The 22741-nt window shown below is 41.4% G+C and overlaps 1 protein-coding gene across 1 annotated transcript in view; it reads left to right on the forward strand.

Moving 5' to 3' along the window:
- Positions 1-22741, forward strand: part of ANKS1A (ankyrin repeat and sterile alpha motif domain containing 1A) — a 913309-nt gene that overhangs the window by 84649 nt on the left and 805919 nt on the right. Inside the window, 1 exon segment of the mRNA XM_040424152.1 lies at positions 10826-10982. Coding sequence (XP_040280086.1) covers positions 10826-10982 — 157 coding nt within the window.

Below are 22741 nucleotides of genomic sequence, written 5' to 3' on the forward strand. Positions count from 1 at the left end.
ACCCGGAGGGAGGCCATTTTGGATTTGGTATTCACAAACGGGGATTCGGTATATGATGTCATTGTAGGCGAAACCTTGGGATCTAGTGATCACCAGTCAGTGTGGTTTAATATAAGAACTGTGAAAGAGTCCCACCACACAAAAACAAAAGTTTTAGATTTTAGAAAAACAGACTTTTCAAAAATGAAATTAGTCATAAATGAGTCCTTATCAGACTGGAACAGATTACATGGAGTCCAGGAGAAATGGGACTACTTAAAAGGTGCATTATTAAAGGCAACAGAAAATTGCATTAGACTTGTCAGTAAAAGCAAAAAAAGGAGGAGACCAATGTGGTACTCAGCAGAAGTGGCCCAAATCATTAAAAATAAAAAGCTAGCATTTTGTAATTATAAAAAAACCCAGAGCAATGAAGATAAGGAAATCTACAAGATTAGGCAGAGAGAGGCCAAGCAAGTTATAAGAACTTCTAAAGCGCAGGCAGAAGAAAAACTAGCTCAGTCTATGAAAAAAGGGGATAAGACATTCTTCAGATATATAAATGAAAAAAGGAAATTAAAACAAGGAATAACTAAATTAAAAACAAAGGACGGAAGGTATGTAGAAGAGAATAAAGGGCTAGCCGACTGCCTTAATGAATACTTCTGTTCAGTTTTTACAAAAGAAAAAGGAGAAGGACCTCCACTAGAAAGAATGACTATTAAATCGTTTGATGCATGTATCTTTACAGAGGAAGATGTTCTAAGTTTGCTGTCTAAGGTGAAGACAGATAAGTCACAGGGGCCTGATGAGATACACCCAAAATTATTAAAAGAGCTTAGTGGTGAGCTGGCAAAACCGTTAACAGATTTATTTAACCAATCATTAGTAACAGGAGTCGTCCCGGAAGATTGGAAATTGGCAAATGTCGTGCCCATTCACAAGAAAGGTAGTAGGGAGGAATCGAGCAACTATAGACCAGTGAGTCTGACATCAATAGTAGGCAAATTAATGGAAACCCTATTAAAGGATAGGATTGTGGAACATCTAAAATCCCATGGATTGCAAGATGAAAAACAACATGGGTTTACTTCAGGGAGATCATGTCAAACAAATCTTATAGATTTTTTTGACTGGGTGAATAAAATAATAGACGGTGGAGGTGCAGTAGACATCGCATATCTAGATTTTAGTAGGGCTTTTGACACTGTCCCACATAGAAGACTTATCAATAAACTGCAGTCATTGAGCATGGACTCCCATATTGTTGAGTGGATTAGGCAGTGGCTGAGTGACAGACAACAGAGGGTTGTAGTCAATGGAGAACATTCAAAACAAGGTAATGTTACCAGTGGGGTTCCACAGGGATCTATACTGGGACCGATTTTGTTTAATATCTTCATAAGTGATATTGCAAAAGGCCTCGCTGGTAAGGTTTGTCTTTTTGCTGATGACACAAAGATATGTAACAGGGTTGATGTTCCTGGAGGGAAACTCCAAATGGAAAAGGATTTAGGAAAACTAGAAGAATGGTCAGAACTCTGGAAACTGAAATTTAATGTGGATAAGTGCAAGATAATGCACCTGGGGCGTAAAAACCCAAGGGCAGAATATAGAATATTTGACACAGTCCTGACCTCAGTATCTGAGGAAAGGGATTTAGAAGTAATTATTTCAGAAGACTTAAAGGTGGGAAGACAATGTAATAGAGCAGCACGAAATGCCAGCAGAATGCTTGGATGTATAGGGAGAGGTATAAGCAGTAGAAAGAGTGAAGTGCTTATGCCGCTGTACAGAACACTGGTGAGACCTCACTTGGAGTATTGTGCGCAGTACTGGAGGCCATATCTCCAGAAGGATATAGATACTCTAGAGAGAGTTCAGAGAAGAGCTACTAAACTAGTACATGGATTGCAGGATAAAACTTACCAGGAAAGGTTAAAGGACCTTAATATGTATAGCTTGGAAGAAATAAGAGACAGAGGGGATATGATAGAAACTTTTAAATACATAAAGGGAATCAACTCGGTAAAGGAAGAGAGCATATTTAAAAGAAGAAAAACTACCACAAGAGGACACAGTTTTAAATTAGAGGGGCAAAGGTTTAAAAGTAATATAAGGAAGTATTACTTTACTGAGAGAGTAGTGGATGCATGGAATAGCCTTCCTGCAGAAGTGGTAGCTGCAAATACAGTGAAGGGGTTTAAGCATGCATGGGATAGGCATAAGGCCATCCTTCATATAAGATAGGGCCGGGGGCTATCCATAGTATAGAGTATATTGGGCAGACTAGATGGGCCAAATGGTTCTTATCTGCCGACACATTCTATGTTTCTATGATCCGCACAAAACGCGAGTGTGAAAGTAGCCTAATTTTACCATGCCAAATATACTGCATCCCAAGGTTTACCTCTTTGGGCTTATTTATCTTCTTGCTGTGGCTTTACGCACCTTATTTAAACTACTACTCTGTTATGCCAAAAAGGTTATTCTGTATAATTGTAAGTACCCCAAGAGGCCCACCAAAAATGCCTGGCTTAGAGAGATGAATATGGTAATCACACTTTATAAGCTTAGCTGTTTATCCTGATAAATTTGACAAGGTCTGGGACCTTGGTTAAGGATTCTTTCCCACTGGTTTGGAACCTTTTGGCTCCTTAGCCTTTATTTCTTATAGATAGCCATGTTTCTTCCCCCCCCCCCCCCCTTTTTATTTTTTTTATTTATTTTTATATAATAGTCATGTCAAGTATCTATTTCCAGACAGTAGGACATGTGGCCATTAATAGAAAATACACAATTTCCTTAAATTAACTAAACATTGTGATTGGCCATCAAAGTAATAGCATATATGAGTGGTTACTTGTGTTTGATCTAGATTAGAGATGAGCGAATTTCATATTTTGAAATTTGTTCACACTTCATTTCTTGGTAAAAGGTAAATTACGTTATGGATTCCGTTACCACGGACCATAACGCAATTCTATGACGGAATGCATAACGAAATGCCTTTTAGAGGCATTCAGTTATTCATTCCGTCATAATAGAAGCCTATGGGCTGCAAAACGGATTAGACTTCTATTATGACGGAATGAATAACTGAATGCCTCTAAAGGCATTTCGTTATGCATTCCGTCATAGAATTGCATTATGGTCCTTGGTAGCGGAATCTATAACGCAATTTACCTTTTACCAAGAAATGAAGTGTGAACAAATTTCAAAATATGAAATTCGCTCATCTCTAATCTAGATCAAACACAAGTAACCACTTATATATCCTATTACTTTGATGCCCAATCACATAATGTTTAGTTAATTTAAGGAAATGGTGTATTTACTATTAATGGCCACATATCCTACTGTCTGGAAATGTATACTTGCCATGGCTATGTTTTTATTTTTTGTACATGCTTTTTTTCATACCGTTTCTTTGAATAAACTGTAAAAAAAAAAATTGTAAAACCTTAAAAAAATATAAATTTAGCATCTCCATAACTGTTTCAACCCACAGAATACAATTATCATATATTTACTGCAAGAGGAACCCCATAAAAAATAAAAATCAAAAACACTTACATAATTGCCATTTTTGCCCCCTTCACCTCAACAAAAAATTGTTTAAAAAGTGACTAAATAGATATTTATGTGTTAGTATTTGGTGATGCAAAATATTTATTTTTAACATAAGTGATTTTATGCTAAAAAAGTAGTAAAACATAAAAAAACTACATAAATTTGGTATCACCATAACCGTATCTACTCACAGAATAGAATCATATATACCACATAAGGAACTTTACCATACCTTACCATAACAAAAAAATTGTATAAAAAGTGATCAAAAAGACATATGAACACCAAAATGTTACCAATAAAAACTACAGCCCATCCCACAAAAAGCAAGACCTCACACAGCTACATTTTATAACATAGAAACACAGTTACAGTATCAATACTGATACGCGCCCTTCCCCCCAAAAGAGTTAAAAAAAAAAAGTAAATTGTGCATACCCCAACTTTTTGTTGCTAGGCTAAATACCTTTTGCGTCTAGCCCTGCTTGGCTGAACGCCTTTTGCGTCTAGGCCTGTGAGCCCAGGAGGTCTTAGACCTCTTGCAAGAGATCAGTGGGCTCCTCCCAGAGGGATGGATGCCACAGACTTCCATTATGGTTAGTGATTTGCAAAAATATTTGAGATTTTAGAGTCTGAAGTACTTCGGGTAGACGTAACAAAAAAAATAGATTGCAATTTTCACTTTGCACCACCTGCTGTAAATTCATTTCTGAAAAACACTTTTGGGATCAAAAAGGTCACTACACCCATTGGTAAATATTGTTAGGGTTGTCGTTTCTAAAATGGGGATATCATTTTTATTTTTATTTTTTTCTATTTTAGCCCAGATCCTTTATAATTGTCAGCCAGTGCTATATAAATTGCCAAACTAGGCCACAAATGCACATGTTGCTCTTTCTTTTCAGAACTCTGCAGTACGGTTGCATTGGGTATCGAATTATCGATACCCAATCTATACTTTTGTACCGGTATCGATTCAATACCGGGATTTTCCTTTTATCGATACTAGGCTGCGCTACTGCACAGCCTAGTATCACAGAACATGGAACACACTGCTCTCAGCGTGTGCCATGTTCCCTCAGCAGCACAGGGGAGAAGAAGGGAGACTCTCCCCTCCCTCCTGTGCTGCTGCTGCTGCAGCTGCCGCCATTGAGAGGAGAGAGGGGCGGAGGAGGGGAGGGACTGTGGCCACTGCGCCACCAATGAAGATAATTAACTTTTAATACAGATAGAGGAGGCGGGTGCCGGCGGCAGAATCACATAGCCGGCACCCGACCTCTATGAACGGGAGCCTAAATCAGCGACAGTTAACCCCTCAGGTGTGGCCTCTGTATTAAATGTTAATTATCTTCATTGGTGGATCAGTGCACCCCAACCCCCCCCAGTATTAAATCATTAGTGGCAGTGGCCACAGGGTCGCCTCCCCCCCCCCCCTCATCATTGGTGGTGCAGTAGCCGTTATGATAGGAGCCCCAGCAGTGTAATCGCGGGGTTCCGATCGGTTACCATGGCAGCCAGGACGCTACTGAAGCCCTGGCTGCCATGGTAAGCTCATTGCTGCTGTGTGCACAAAGCACAAGGCAGCAGGGACAGTGTAAAGTCCTATTCACCCTAATATATCTTTATTAGGGTGAATAGGACAAGGGATTAAAAAATTGCAGGTTCTAGCCCCTAAGGGGGGAAATACTTTTTAAATAAAAAGTAAAAAAATAAATAAAAACACCAAAATATTAGGTATAAATCATCCCCTTTCCCAATTTTACATAGAAAATATATAAACAATAAATAAATAAACATATTAGTCTACTTTCACATTGGCGTTTGTGAGATCCGTTCAGGGCTCTCACAAGTGGTGCAAAACGGATCAGTTTTGCCCTAATGTATTCTGAATGGATAAGGATCCGCTCAGAATGCATCAGTTTGGCTCCGTTCTGCCTCCATTCCGCTTTTTAGGCGGACACCAAAACGCTGCTTGACGAAACTGAGCCAAACGTATCCGTTCTGACACAATGTAATTCAATGGGCATGGATCCGTTTTCTATGACACAATATGGCACAATAGAAAACGGATCCATCCTCCATTGACTTTCAATGGTGTTCAAGACTGATCAGTCTTGGCTATGTTAAAGATAAGCAGATGCAGACTGTTGTATTATCTGAACCATCTGTCTGTGCAGATCCATGACGAATCCACACCAAACGCGAGTGTGAAAGTAGCCTAACATATCGCCACTTCCGAAAAGTCCAAACTATTAAAATATTTAAAAAAAATCTATGTGGTGAATGCCATAACAGAAAAAAGAAATGCGTGATTCGCTATTTTTTACGTTTCCTTGTCCCCTCAAAAAATAGGATAGGACTGTTCAATTATGGGCCGTAAAATGCTGAAAGCACGCAGCTTTTTTGGTGTTTTATTTTTTCGCGTGTTATTGAATGGTATCGAGTATCAAAATACTTTTTTATTATATCAAAATCGAATCAAAATTTTGGTATCGTGACAACCCTACTCTGCAGTGCTCAAACATCAGTTTATCACTATATATGGGTTGTTGCCGTATTCAGAAGAAAAAGGGTAACAAATTATGGTGTGTATTTTCTCCTGTTACCCTTTGTGAAAAATTTGGGCCTAAAGCGACATTTTCGTATAAAATGTTATTTTAAATTTTAATGGCAAAGTGTTCCTAAATTCTATGAAATGTCTATTGGGCCAAAGTGCTTACTACAATCCTTGAAATATTCTTTGGGGAGTGTAGTTTCCAAAATGGGGTCATTTCTTGGGGTTTTCCACTTTAGTGGTACATCAGGGTCTATTTAATATGTGACATGACACTCAAAAACCATTCCAGGAAAATTTGGCCTCCTTTTCTTCGGAGCCCTATGGTGTGCCCATTCAGCAGTTTAGGACCACATATGGAGTGTTTCTGTTAAAGGGGTTGTCCGGGTTCAGAGCTAAAACCGGACATATCCCCTTTTTTACCCAGGTAGCCCCCCTAATATGAGCATCGGAACATTTCATGCTCCATTGCCCTCCTTTGACCTGTGCTGGAGATCCTTGGGGAAAGCTAGATGGAGACGTCATCGGCACTAATGGGCAGGCATTAGCGCGGCTCTTGCCTGTAACTATCTGACCTGAAAAATACATATATTGCTGTTTACCCACACAGCAGGATATGAGCACATATGGGATGTTGGCACATTCAGGAGAAAATGGGTGACAAACAGTGTGGTGCTTTTTTTTTTTCCTGTTACCCTTTGTGAAAACAAAATATCTGGCCCTAAGGGTGCTGGCACACAGTGCAGTTCTGATATGCATTCAGAGTGCAGTTTTCAATTTAACCAGTTTAGCAGCCTCATTAACCCCTTCGCTACCAGCACCGTACATGTACGGCGTTGGAGCGAAGTGCAAACATGGCGCCAGCTTGTGCGTGCAGCGGGCGTCATGGCCGGTGGGTCTCCTCTGTTTCAAACAGCAGCAAACCTAATGACTGCAACCAGCAGTAATGCTGATTCTGGTCATTAAAGCCTTTAGATGTCGTGATCAAGCGTGATCATGGCATCTAATGGGTGAAAATCTATTGAGGATGATGATAATTGGTTTCAATACGCTGGATCTCTGAAGAGGGTATTGTAACTGCAATTCTTATTTGGGCCAGCAGGTGGCAGGACAACATAGGAAGTTAGAAATTTTCCTCATCATGGGTCTAAAAGGAAAAAATAAAATTAAAAATGGGGTTTTGTAGGCACAAATACAAGCTTCAAAACCATAAAGTTTAAAAAAAACTTAAATATAGAAAAAAAATTCAGTTGAGCATCACAATAAATACATAAATTACAAAAAATATAAACCTCATGGGTATAAACGCGTCAAACAACTGTACTAATAAAATATAAAAATATATTTCAAATACAGCGAATGGCGTAATGGAAAAAAGGGTCAATTGCTTCTCTTGGCCAAAAAAATTGTAATAAAATGTAATCAAACAATCACACACTCCAAAAAAAACTACAGATTGTCCCGCAAAAAATTAGCCCCCACACAGCTCTTCTACAGAAAACTTTTTTTTTTTAAAGTTTACAGTTATTTTTACACTATTTAGACATAAAAACGATACATATGTGGGATTTTTGTAATCGTACTGACCCAGAGAATGAAGGCTACAGGTCAGTTTCGCCACAAAGGGAACACTGTGGGAACAAAACCCATAAAACGGTGGAGAATTTGTTTTTTTTTTCCCCAATACCATCCCATTTGGAATTTTTTCCCCCTGCTTCTTACTACATTGTATGCCATATCAAATGGTGCCATTAGAAAGTACACTACTTCTCCTGCAAAAAATAAACCCTCATACAGCTATGTGAACAAAAAAAAAAAAAATGGTTATTGCTCAAGAAAAACACAGTAGGGAAGAAAAATGAAAATGCAAAAATGAAAAAACCTCTAGTATCCCTGGTGTTCTGCAGTGGGAATGATTTAATTAATTTCCCCTAGCTACAATAAAAAACTAAATTATTGTGTATAGATGGAGGGCACACAAAATATCTGGGGCAATGTGGACTAAACAATAAATATTTATTAATATACATAAAACCTATTTATACATAGATAAAAAGTCAGCAATCCATACCATAAGGAATAAATAGTAAATCCAGAATCGTATATCTGCAGAATAAATATGATACTTCAATAGTTGGTCAATGTCAAATAATTGCACTTGGTTATAAAAGAACAGATCGTTCATATGAAGCAGCGTATCTGTAAAGAAAATGTCCTGCTCAGCAGATCCACACCTCAAACGCGTTTCAGAACAACACTGTTCCTCCTTCAGTGGTCAACCACTAAAGAAGGAACAGTGTTGTTCCGAAACGCGTTTGGAACACAGCAAGGACAAACAAGGTGCCATCTTATCAAAGATATACATTAAGGATTCACTGTTTACAAGTTACATTTTGGCCGTTTTCGTCTCTTCCGGCACCAGCTTTTTCAGAGACTACTAGTACTAGCATCATTACACAGTTGATGGACTGAGTCACGTGATTCACTTTAACACGCGTGGGACGCCACGTAGTGCAAGCATAACGTGACTCCATGCTGAAAGATCCAATGCCGACTCCTCAGTCCCGCAGTGAAACTCCAAATGTGCAGCCACAACACCCACCGGACCGGTAATGTACACAAAAAATATCTGTGTGTATGTGTCCGCATTATAACACGTTTGGGTGTGAAAAGTGAACCACAGAGTGCTGTTAAAATTGTTAGGAAAACGGGTGCTTTCATTTGAGATCTTGAAGAGGTGTGGATCTGCTGAGCAGGACATTTTCTTTAGGCCTTATGCACACGACCGTTGTGTGCATCTGTGGCCGTTGTGCCGTTTTCCGTTTTTTTTCGCGGACCCATTGACTTTCAATGGGTCCGTGGAAAAATCAGAAAATGCACCGTTTTACAGCCGCATCCGTGATCCGTGTTTCCTGTCCGTCCAAAAAATATGACCTGTCCTATTTTTTTGACGGACAACGGTTCACGGACCCATTCAAGTCAATGGGTCCGTGAAAGAACACGGATGCACACAAGATTGGCATCCGCGTCCGTGATCCGTGGCCATAGGTTACTTTCTTACAGACGGATCCGAAGATCCGTCTGCATAAAAGCTTTTTCAGAGATGAGTTTTCACAAAGTGAATCCAACAGTATATTCTAACACAGAGGCGTTCCCATGGTGATGTATTGTATTATCATTGGTGGCCAGTGTGCGGTCCCCCGGCCCCCCCCCCCCTCCATTGTATTATAATTGGTGGCCAGTGTGCGGCCCCCCCTCTATTGTATTAATATCTTTGGTGGCCAGTGTGCGGCCTCCCCTCTCCCCCCCGATCATTGGTGGCAGCGGAGATTCCGATCGGAGTCCCAGTTTAATCGCTCTGGGGCTCAGATCGGTAACTTAGCAATATTACAATATTAGAAGCATGACTGAAGGGTTAATTGTGCTGATCACAGCCCCCTGTAAAAGATCGGGTGCTGCCAGGCAGCAGGGGGCAGTCATGTACACAGTTAGTAGTATATTCTAACTAGAAGCGTCCCCATCACTATGGGAACGCCTCTGTGTTAGAATATACTGTCGGATCTGAGTTTCACGATGTAACTCAAATCCGATGGTATATTCTAACATAGAGACGTTCCCATGGTGATGGGGACGCTTCAAGTTAAAATATACCATCGGATTGGAGAAAACTCAGATCCTATGGTATATTAACTCCTGACTTTACATTGAAAGTCAATGGGGGACGGATCCGTTTGAAATTGCACCATATTGTGTCAACGTCAAACGGATCAGTCCCCATTGACTTGCATTGTAATTCAGGACGGATCCGTTTGGCTCCGCACGGCCAGGCGGACACCAAAACGACTTTTTTTTCATGTCCGTGGATACTCCAAAAATCAAGGAAGCCCCACGGACGAAAAAACGGTCACGGAAAACGGAACCCGCAAAAAAATAAACGGTCGTGTGCATGAGGCCTTACAGATACACTGCTTCATATGAACGATCTGTTAATTTATAACCAAGTGCAATTATTTGACATTGACCAACTATTGAAGTATCATATTTATTCTGCAGATATATGATTCTAGATTTACTATTTATTGCTTATGGTATGGATTGCTGACTTTTTATCTATCTATGTATAAATAGGTTTTATATATATTAATAAATATTTATTGTTTAGTCCACATTGCCCCAGATATTTTGTGTGTCCTCCATCTATACACAATAATTTATTTTTCTTGCTACAACCTGGGGTGGGTTGTGGAGTGAGCACCTATATATATCCACTCGCCAAGTGTAGCCACTACTACCTTTATTCATACAATAAAAAACTGCATCCTGACTGCATGTCAAAACAGCGCTGTAACTTTTTCACAGCTGAGTGCTTCTGAATTCTTTGACAAGTGTTTCTAAATTCTGTGAGACACCTGTTTAGCCAGAAATACCCTTTCCACCCCTTAACTACCGTACTTTTAAGTACTGTTGGGGAATGGTAGGGGTTATTGAGCTGCTAGGCACTTTTGCAGATGTGCCATGGGCTCCATACCCATTCAGAGTATTCAGCAGTGTATTATACTGGTGTTTTTTCTCTTGATGTTTTTGCAGCTCTTATTGTTGCCTATATGTTTTGCAGCTGCTATTTTATTGGTCTCATGTATAAATGCTTGTCAAATTCCTATTGTGTACTTTAATTCTGTTGCTCATAAGTTGATGGTTTATCTCTTTGTATCCCTATAGGGAATTGGTAGAAGTTCTGTTGAGGTATGAAGCTGTAACAAATATCGCAGATTGTAAAGGATGTTTTCCATTGCATCTAGCTGCATGGAAAGGAGATGCCTATATTGTGCGTCAACTCATTCATCATGGACCTTCACATGCTAAAGTTAATGAGCAGGTATTTAAAAATTATCCTTTCTTTACCCTTTAAGAATATTTCTGAACTCTATGACAATGACTATAGAAATAAATAAAAAAGTACATTTGTATTTTTCTATTAACCCCTTCCCGACATATGACGTAATAGTACGTCATAGCGGGAAGAGACTTAATAAATGGGCGGGCACAAATACCCGGGCCCCTGCAGTATGTAAAAGCGCTGACCGCGGCATGGAAGGTGTTTGCTGCGGGTGAGGGTCTAAAGAAATGAAATGACATTTACAAAATGATTCAAACATAAAGTAGACATATGGGAAATGTTAAGTAATAAATATTTTATGAGGTAACACTTTCTGTTTTAAAAGCAGAATAATATAAATTTTTAAAATTGGGAATATTTTAAAATTTTTGCTAAATTTGGGATTTTGGATTTTTTTTGTAAATAAAGTGAAATATATTGACTCAAATTTAAGACTGTCATGAAGTCTAATATGTAATGGGAAAACGGTCTCAGAATGGTTTGGACAAGTAAAAGTGTTACAAAGTTATTACCTCATAAAGGGACACATGTCAGATTTGCAAAAAATGGCCTGGGCAGGAAGGTGAAAACTTTCCAATAAGGCTCATAATCTAAGTTCCCTATTAGTATGGTTTTCGAGTGTGGGAAGAAATTGGAGTATCCAGAGTACCACCCATAAATTGACATCTACAGTGGGCCCATAACAGTGACATTCACAGTGTTCTCATAACAGTTACATTCACAGTGCCCCCATAACGGTGACATGAACAGTGGTTCCAGAATGGTGACAGCCACAGTGCCCCCCATAACAGTGATGCTCACAGTGCCCTCATAACCGTGACATCCACAGTGCCCCCATAACAGCGACATGCACAGCAGCCTCAAGAGCAGTGGCATACACAGGTGCCGTTATAACAGTTAAGAAATATGACTGGGTTGTTATGGAAACCTGGTGTAAAACTGTGTGTATGTCAGTGAGGCTAAGGCTACTTTTACACTTGCGTTAGAGTATTCCGGCAGGCAGTTCCGTTGCCGTAACTGCCTGCTGGATCCAGAAATCCGTTTGCAAACGGATAGCATTTGTTTCCTGATCCGGCTGACAAATGCATTGAATTACTGTATCCGTCTCTCCGGTGTCATCCGGAAAAACGGATCTGGTATTTTTTCCCCCCTGGATTTTTAAAGGTCTGAGCATGCACAGACTGGGAAACCGGATTCGGTTTTCTGGAACACTTGGTACTGGATTCTGCATTAATAAATTTCAATGGAAATTAATGCTGGATCCGGCATTCTGGCAAGTGTTCCAGAATTTTGGCCGGAGAAAATACTGCAGCATGCTGCGGTATTTTCTCCAGCCAAATACCGTAAGAGGGACTGAACTGAAGACATTCTAATGCATACTGAATGGAATGCTTTCCATTCAGAATGCATTAGGATAAAACTGAAGAGTTTTTTTCCCGGTATTAAGCCCTTGTGACGGAACTCAATACGGAAAACTTTATCGCTAGTGTGAAAGTGCCCTTAGAATAAAAGACCTGCGAGCATCGGTAAATCAATAGGGGTAATTTAAAGGGTTGAGTAAGTTAATAAAAGGCACTTGCCAATGTATTGTGATTGCCCATATTGCTTTCTTTGCTGTCATTTTTTCCATCACATTATACACTGCTTGTTTCCATGGTTACGACCATCCTGCAATCCATCAGCGGTGGCCGTGCTTGCACACTCTAGAAAAAAGCACCAGCTTATGTGCCCTCCCACGGTCCCAATCACCAGAGAGGCCAACACTTTTTCCTATAGTGTGCAAGCATGGCCATCACTGATGGATTGCAGGGTGGTCATAACCATGGAAACAGGCAGTGTATAATGTGATGAAAAAATGCATCAAGCCAGCAAAGGAAGAAATATGGATAATAACAATACATTACTAAGTGGCTTGTATTAACTTTCTTTACATGTGTCACTTCAGCAAGTTGCATTTGTCAAGTGTATGTTACTAAGGCTAAGCCTTAACCCCTTAAGGACCCATGACATAGCTGTACATCATGGACCCAATCCCTAAACATGGCGCCCGCGTGCAGCCTTAGCCGCGGGGTCTCTGCTATTTTAAATAAGGCTGATCGCATACATCTTACCTTTCAGATGCTGTGGTCAAATGTGACCACAGCATCTGTACAGACCGGAACCGGAAATCGCGCGCTTACGGTCCGGTAACAGTGTTCCCCGACTGAGATCGGGGGACGGGTTACCTCGATCTACAGTAATTGACCGAAGCCTCAAGCCAGCTTCAGAGTCAATTAGATGTATATATCAATACAGGCCACTAGGTGGCAGCCTTGTATCGATGAAGTCTTCAATGATGGCTATTTATCCATCACTGAATACTATGGGCAATTGAATGATTGGCAGTTATTGTCACCCAAGGTACACCCAAGGCAATAAAAAAAAAAAAAAAAAAAACTAAGTTTAAATCACCCCCTTAACTTAAAATAAAAAATAAAAATACTTCACCAATAAAAAAAATAAACATCATGGGCATCGCCGTGTGCGAAAATGCCCATACTATTAAAATCTAACTATATATTAATGGCAAATAGAGTAGCGGGAAAAAAAATAAAAAAAAGCCAATTTGCAATTTTTTGTCACTTCAACTACCCAATAATTTTTTTATAAAAAGTGATCAAAAAGTCGCACACACTTAAAATTGGTATTACTGAAAAGAACAGATCGTCCTGCAAAAAATGAGCCCTCACACATAGCTGCAAAAAAGTTATAGGGGTCAGATTATGTTTATGAAAAAAAACAAATTTCCCTCAAAGGTTACATTTTTTTTCAGTATTAAAACGCAAGAAAAATTATCCAAGTGTGGTATCGTTGGAACCGTACTGACCTGAAGAATTTAGATAACAGGTCAATTTTACCGCACAGTGTACAATGTCTAAAAAATAAAAACCTTTATAATTTTTTCCCAATTCTACCCCATTTGGAATTTTTTTCCTGCTCCATGGTATGCAACCGTAAATGATGCCATTAGAAAGTACAACTTGTCCCACATAAATAAACCCTCATAAGGCTATGTGAAAGGAAAAATAAAAAGGTTAGGACTATGGAAAGGCGGGGAGTGAAGAACGAAAACGCAAAAATGGAAAATCCCAGGGTCCTGAAGGGGTTAAATAGACCCTGTCACCAAGCAAACTACCCAATTGAAATAAAGTTTTAAAATTTTTCCACCTAAATAATAATAATTATAAATATAAATAATAAAAAATATATATATTTCAATAATAATAAATAGAGTGAAGATCACACGCACCCCATTATATTTCCGACTACTTCAGAAGAGTCGCTGCCAGGAAGTTCCCAACATGCCTTAGGCCTCTTTCACACTTGCGTTGTCCGGATCCGGCGTGTACTCCACTTGCCGGAGGTGCCCGCGGGATCCGGAAAAACGCAAGTGTACTGAAAGCATTTGAAGACGGAACCGTCTTCCAAATGCGTTCAGTGTTACTATGGCACCCAGGACGCTATTAAAGTCCTGGTTGCCATAGTAGGAGCTGGGAGCGGTATACTTACAGTCCGTGCGGCTCCCGGGGCGCTCCAGAATGACGTCAGAGCGCCCCTTGCGCATGGATGACGTGATCCATGCGATCACATGATCCATGCGCTTGGGGCGCCCTGACGTCACTCTGGAGCGCCCCGGGAGCTGCACGGACGGTAAGTATGCTGCTCCCCGCTACACTTTACCATGGCTGCCAGGACTTTAGCGTCCCGGCAGCCATGGTAACCACTCTGAAAAAGCTAAATGTCGGCTCCGGCAATGCGCCGAAACGACGTTTAGCTTAAGGCCGGATCCGGATCAATGCCTTTCAATGGGCATTAATTCCGGATCCGGCCTTGCGGCAAGTGTTCCGGATTTTTGGCTGGAGCAAAAAGCGCAGCATGCTGTGGTATTTTCTCCGGCCAAAAAACGTTCCGTTCCGGAACTGAAGACATCCTGATGCATCCTGAACGGATTTCTCTCCATTCAGAATGCATTAGGATAATCCTGATCAGGATTCTTCCGGCATAGAGCCCCGACGACGGAACTCTATGCCGGAAGACAAGAACGCAAGTGTGAAAGAGCCCTTAATCCCATAATGTGTGCTATAATGCTAGATCTTGCGATAATTTTTGAGATCTTGCAGTTTTCCAACAAAGTACTGTGAATTGAAGCCAGAGAAGATCACTGGAGCAGCCTGAGCTTCCCCAGCACAATCAACTGAACATATGTAGAAAAGGGCTAGATCAGGTTAGTAAAAAGTGATGCCATTCAAATAACCCCCCCTCCAAAAAAATTCAATAAATGAGTATATATATATTTATGGTAATTATATTATTTATCCCATATATAGATATATATATATGTAACCCATATATCTATGGGTTACATATCACCACTATCCAGTGACATAACAGTGACATCTACAGCACCCCATCCCTTAACACTGACCCTCCCCCCAGTGCCCCGTCCCTTAAAATTGGACCTCCACAGCAGCCCACCCCCTTAACTTTGACCTTTACAGCATCTGTCCCCTTCAACAGTGAGTTTGGAGTGGCTTATTGGGACCTAGAAGTTAATTTTTAACTTTATTTTTTCAATCCGTGTTGGCTGAGGAGTGTGTGTGTGGGGGGGGGCGTGGCTTAGTGGGACCTGGGAGCGCGGTTTTAAGTTCGCCTTTTAAGGGTGGACACATTGTGGCAGGGGGTGTGTCTGGGCTCCTTCCTGCAAGAGTGACGCCCATCTGGGCACCTTACTGGCTCATTTGCATTTCAAATAAACTGGATTTTCAGAGGATAAAAACATCTATTGCTGGAACAAAGGCACATCTTGAAATACTGAAGGTACTAAGTGCTATTAGGCCATGGCTTTACTTCAATAGCGATTATCCTGGTGACTGATTTCCTTTTAACCACTTAAGGACCACAGGTTTATACCCCCCTAAAGACCAGGCCCTTTTTTACAAATCGGCACTCCACAACTTTAGCGGTTTATTGCTCGGTCATGCAACTTACCACCCAAATGAATTTTGCCTCCTTTTCTTCTCACTAATAGAGCTTTCATTTAGTGGTATTTCATTGCTGCTGACATTTTTACTTTTTTTGTTGTTAATCGAAATTTAACGATTTTTTTGCAAAAAAATGACATTTTTCACTTTGTTGCAAAATTTTGCAAAAAAAAAAACGACATCCATATATAAATTTTTCTCTAAAATTATTGTTCTACATGTCTTTGATAAAAAAAAATGTTTGGGTAAAAAAAAAATGGTTTGGGTAAAAGTTATAGCGTTTACAAACTATGGTACAAAAATGTGAATTTCCGCTTTTTGAAGCAGCTCTGACTTTCTGAGCACCTGTCATGTTTCCTGAGGTCCTACAATGCCCAGACAGTAAAAACACCCCACAAATGACCCCATTTCGGAAAGTAGACACCCTAAGGTATTCGCTGATGGGCATAGTGAGTTCAAAGAACTTTTTTATTTTTTGTCACAAGTTAGTGGAAAATGATTTTTTTTTTCTTTTTTTTTTTTTTTCTTACAAAGTCTCATATTCCACTAACTTGTGACAAAATAAAAACTTCTATGAACTCACTATGCCCATCAGCGAATACCTTGGGGTGTCTTCTTTCCAAAATGGGGTCACTTGTGGGGTAGTTATACTGCCCTGGCATTCTAGGGGCCCAAATGTGTGGCAAGTAGTTTGAAATCAAAATGTGTAAAAAATGACCGGTGAAATCCGAAAGGTGCTCTTTGGAATATGGGCCCCTTTGCCCACCTAGGCTGCAAAAAAGTGCCACACATGTGGTATCGCCGTACTCAGGAGAAGTTGGGGAATGTGTTTTGGGGTGTCATTTTACATATACCCATGCTGGGTGAGAGAAATATCTTGGTCAAATGCCAACTTTGATAAAAAAATGGGGTCCGCTACCTGTGTCCTCTGGTGGTCGATCCAAACAAAGGGGACCACCAGAGGACCAGGTAGCAGGTATATTAGACGCTGTTATCAAAATAGCGTCTAATATACCTATTAGGGGTTAAAAAAAACACATCTCCAGCCTGCCAGCGAACGATCGCCGCTGGCAGGCTGGAGATCCACTCTCTTACCTTCCGTTCCTGTGAGCGCGCGCGCCTGTGTGCGCGCGTTCACAATCCCGGCTCACGCGAGATGACGCCAATCGGCGTTAGCGTAGCCTGGGGGAGCCGCCGCGATGACTCCTTTCGGCGTTACAGTTGCGGCAAGTGGTTAAAAGAATTCTGTCACCAGGATTTACCCTACAGAGAGATTCATATGTGCCCATCAGTTTCCTTGTTTTGTATTAAACTCTTACTGCTCAGCGTGTCTTTTATTCGTCAAAAAACGTATTTATTCCTATGTAAATTACCTTGATAATGAGCCCAAGGGGTTGTCCCACGATCCGTTGGAGCCCTTTTTGGAGGGACGTCCACTTCTTGGTAATGTCACTGTTGTGCCATATTTTCACCACTTGATGATGACTGTCTTCACTGTGTTCCATGGTATATCTAATGCCTTGGAAATTCTTTTGGACCCTTTTCCTGACTGTTACCTTTTAACAATGAGATCCCTCTTATGTTTTGGAAGCTCTCTGTGGACCATGGCTTTTGCTGTGGGATGCGACTAAGAAATTTTCAGGAAAGACCAACTAGAGCAGCTGAACATTATTTGGGGGTTATTTAAGTTAAATCAGAGGCACTTTAAATGATGGCAGGTGTATGCTGACTCCTATTTAACCACCTCAGCCCCCATAGCTTAAACACCCTGAAAGACCAGGCCACTTTTTACACTTCTGACCTACACTACTTTCACCGTTTATTGCTCGGTCATGCAACTTACCACCCAAATGAATTTTACCTCCTTTTCTTCTCACTAATAGAGCTTTCATTTGGTGGTATTTCATTGCTGCTGACATTTTTACTTTTTTTTGTTATTAATCGAAATTTAACGATTTTTTTGCAAAAAAATGACATTTTTCACTTTCAGTTGTCAAATTTTGCAAAAAAAAACTACATCCATATATAAATTTTGCTCTAAATTTATTGTTCTACATGTCTTTGATAAAAAAAAAATGTTTGGGTAAAAAAAAAATGGTTTGGGTAAAAGTTATAGCGTTTACAAACTATGGTACAAAAATGTGAATTTCCGCTTTTTGAAGCAGCTCTGACTTTCTGAGCACCTGTCATGTTTCCTGAGGTTCTACAATGCCCAGACAGTACAAACACCCCACAAATGACCCCATTTCGGAAAGTAGACACCCTAAGGTATTCGCTGATGGGCATAGTGAGTTCATAGAACTTTTTATTTTTTGTCACAAGTTAGCGGAAAATGATGATTTTTTTTTTTTTACAAAGTCTCATATTCCACTAACTTGTGACAAAAAATAAAAAGTTCTATGAACTCACTATGCCCATCAGCGAATACCTTGGGGCCTCTTCTTTCGAAAATGGGGTCACTTGTGGGGTAGTTATACTGCCCTGGCATTCTAGGGGCCCAAATGTGTGGTAAGGAGTTTGAAATCAAATTCTGTAATAAATGGTGAAATCCGAAAGGTGCTCTTTGGAATGTGGGCCCCTTTGCCCACCTAGGCTGCAAAAAAGTGTCACACATGTGGTATCTCCGTATTCAAGAGAAGTTGGGGAATGTGTTTTGGGGTGTCTTTTTACATATACCCATGCTGGGTGAGATAAATATCTTGGTCAAATGCCAACTTTGTATAAAAAAATGGGAAAAGTTGTCTTTTGCCAAGATATTTCTCTCACCCAGCATGGGTATATGTAAAATGACACCCCAAAACACATTGCCCAACTTCTCCTGAATACGGAGATACCACATGTGTGACACTTTTTTGCAGCCTAGGTGGGCAAAGGGGCCCATATTCCAAAGAGCACCTTTCGGATTTCACTGGTCATTTTTTACAGAATTTGATTTCAAACTCCTTACCACACATTTGGGCTCCTAGAATGCCAGGGCAGTCTAACTACCCCACAAGTGACCCCATTTTGGAAAGAAGAGACCCCAAGGTATTCGCTGATGGGCATAATGAGTTCATGGAAGTTTTTATTTTTTGTCACAAGTTAGTGGAATATGAGACTTTGTAAGAAAAAAAAGAATAAGAAAATCATCATTTTCCACTAACTTGTGACAAAAAATATAAAATTCTAGGAAATCGCCATGCCCCTCACGGAATACCTTGGGGTGTCTTCTTTCCAAAATGGGGTCACTTGTGGGGTAGTTATACTGCCCTGGCATTCTAGGGGCCCAAATGTGTGGTAAGGAGTTTGAAATCAAATTCTGTAATAAATAGCCGGTGAAATCCGAAAGGTGCTCTTTGGAATGTGGGCCCCTTTGCCCACCTAGGCTGCAAAAAAGTGTCACACATGTGGTATCTCCGTATTCAAGAGAAGTTGGGGAATGTGTTTTGGGGTGTCATTTTACATATACCCATGCTGGGTGAGAGAAATATCTTGGCAAAATCCAACTTTTCCCATTTTTTTATACAAAGTTGGCATTTGACCAAGATATTTATCTCACCCAGCATGAGTATATGTAAAATGACACCCCAAAACACATTCCCCAACTTCTCCTGAATACGGAGATACCACATGTGTGACACTTTTTTGCAGCCTAGATGGGCAAAGGTGCCCAAATTCCTTTTAGGAGGGCATTTTTAGACATTTGGATACCAGACTTCTTCTCACGCTTTGGGGCCCCTAAAATGCCAGGGCAGTATAAATACCCCACATGTGACCCCATTTTGGAAAGAAGACACCCCAAGGTATTCAATGAGGGGCCATGGCGAGTTCATAGAAAAAAAAAAATTTTGGCACAAGCTAGCAGAAATTGTTTTTTTTTATTTTTTTTTCTCACAAAGTCTCCCTTTCCGCTAACTTAGGACAAAAATTTCAATCTTTCATGGACTCAATATGCCCCTTAGCGAATACCTTGGGGTGTCTTCTTTCCAAAATGGTGTTATTTGTGGGGTGTTTGTACTGCCCTGGCATTTGAGGGTCTCCGCAATCATTACATGTATGGCCAGCATTAGGAGTTTCTGCTATTCTCCTTATTTTGAGCATACGGGTAATGAGATTTTTTTTTTCCGTTCAGCCTCTGGGCTGAAAGAAAAAAATAAACGGCACAGATTTCTTCATTCGCATCGATCAATGTGGATGAAAAAATCTCTGCCCAAAAAAAAAAGGAGGGGAAAGGCGTCTGCCAGGACATAGGATCTCCGCCCAACATCCATACCCACTTAGCTCGTATGCCCTGGCAAACCAGATTTCTCCATTCACATCAATCGATGTGGATGAATAAATCATTGCCGGGATTTTTTTTATTTTTTTTTTATATACAAAGTGTTTGCCAAAGCATAGGAACACCGCCACCTCCTCAGCTCATATGCCTCGGCAAACTTATCTTTTACTGCAGAGGAGAAATCTAGTCTTGCAGCGCCGCATACACCGACTTGCGTGTAATCTGACAGCAGCGCAATGCTTCTGTCAGAATGCACATCAGTGCTGCAGCTAGTCGATCGGTTGGTCCACCTGGAAGGTAAAAAAAAAGAAAAAACCCGGCCGCAACACAATAATTTTATTAACTTTGGAAGAGAACATATAAACTTTAACTTTTTGAACTGAACATTAACCTTTTTGCTTACTGGTGTTTTTTTTTTTTTGTTTTTTTTTTACCTTTATAGAACAAACCTCTCCTTCCCCATGGGTCAATGTGCAAAGCGCAATTCGCCCAAAGATGTGGCGAAGTACGTTATGCACTTTGTCCCATGTGAAAGGAGACGTTTGCAGCAGCTGTGAGTGAATGGGCCCTATTAGCCCTGTGTGCATGTCCTGGTGAGATGTGATCCCTATGCTAGGTGTACCTGTGTGTGGTACTTCCGGAAACACTCTCCTAAGCATAGGGCAGGGTGGTCAGGACAGTCAGGACAGAAATAGCGGGTGTCACGCCTTATTCCACTCCTGCTACAGACACAACATCTTTTTCGGGGTGACGGTTGGGTTGAGGTACCAGCAACGACATTGGGGAAATGTCGCTCGTGTAGACGGCTAACTACACTGGTGGATGGGGCCACGGAACCTTCTGGATACAGGAGGTTCTCGATGATCTCTTCTTGGAATTTGAGGAAGGATCGTGTTCTCCCAGCCTTACTGTAGAGAACAAAACTATTGTACAGAGCCAATTGAATTAAATATACAGACACCTTATCCCAGCGTCTGGTTCTGCGGGAAACTAAATACGGAGACAACATCTGGTCATTGAAGTCCACCCCTCCCATGAGCAAATTATAGTTGTGGACTGAGAGGGGCTTTTCAATGACACGGGTTGCTCGCTCAATTTGGATTGTCGTGTCTGCGTGAATGGAGGAGAGCATGTAAACGTCACGCTTGTCTCTCCATTTCACCGCGAGCAGTTCTTCGTTACACAAGGCAGCCCTCTCCCCCCTTGCAAGACGGGTGGTAACGAGCCGTTGGGGGAAGCCCCGGCGACTAGGTCGCACGGTGCCACAGGCGCAAATCCGTTCTAGAAACAAATGCCTAAAGAGGGCCACACTTGTGTAGAAATTGTCCACATAAAGATGGTACCCCTTGCCGAATAAGGGTGACACCAAGTCCCAGACTGTCTTCCCACTGCTCCCCAGGTAGTCAGGGCAACCGACCGGCTCCAGGGTCTGATCTTTTCCCTCATAGACACAAAATTTGTGGGTATAGCCTGTGTCCCTTTCACAGAGCTTATACAATTTGACCCCATACCGGGCACGCTTGCTTGGGATGTATTGTTTGAATCCAAGGCGCCCGGTAAAATGTATTAGGGACTCGTCTATGCAGATGTTTTGCTCGGGGGTATACAAATCTGCAAATTTCTGGTTGAAATGGTCTATGAGGGGCCGAATTTTGTGGAGCCGGTCAAAAGCTGGGTGGCCTCTGGGACGGGAGGTGGTGTTGTCGCTAAAATGCAGAAAACGCAGGATGGTCTCAAATCGTGTCCTGGACATAGCAGCAGAGAACATGGGCATGTGATGAATTGGGTTCGTGGACCAATATGACCGCAATTCATGCTTTTTAGTTAGACCCATGTTGAGGAGAAAGCCCAGAAAAATTTTAATTTCGGAAACTTGGACTGGTTTCCACCGGAAAGGCTGGGCATAAAAGCTTCCCGGGTTTGCGGTTATAAATTGTGTGGCATACCGGTTTGTTTCTGCCACAACTAAGTCTAAGAGCTCCGCAGTCAAGAACAGCTCAAAAAATCCCAGGGCCGAACCAATATGAGCCGCCTCAACCCGAACTCCAGACTGGGCGGTGAAAGGGGGAACTAATGGTGCGGCTGAAGTTGGTGACTGCCAATCAGGGTTTGCCAGCACCTCAGGGATTCTAGGGGCTCTACGGGCCTGTCTGTGCGGTGGCTGCGACGGGGTAACTACTGCACGTGCCACCGTACCAGCTTCAACTGCCCTTCTGGTGCTCGCTACTTCACCATGTTGTACGGCAGTGCTGGTACTAGGTCCAGGAAGGGCTGCGCTGCTGGTGTATGCCTCACCACGTGATCCGGCAGCGACAGCCCCACTCTGCTGCTCTTGAAGCGGATCCTGCGTAACCTGTGGTCTAGCGACACGGGGCCGGGTACGCCTGGTGCTATCAGGGACCTCAGCCTCCTTGTCCGAACTTTGGGTCAGAGAGCCACTGCTTTCTGCAGGTTCATAT

The sequence above is a fragment of the Bufo bufo genome, chromosome 3 (genome assembly GCF_905171765.1).
Source record: "Bufo bufo chromosome 3, aBufBuf1.1, whole genome shotgun sequence".
Classification (NCBI taxonomy): Eukaryota; Metazoa; Chordata; class Amphibia; order Anura; family Bufonidae; genus Bufo; species Bufo bufo.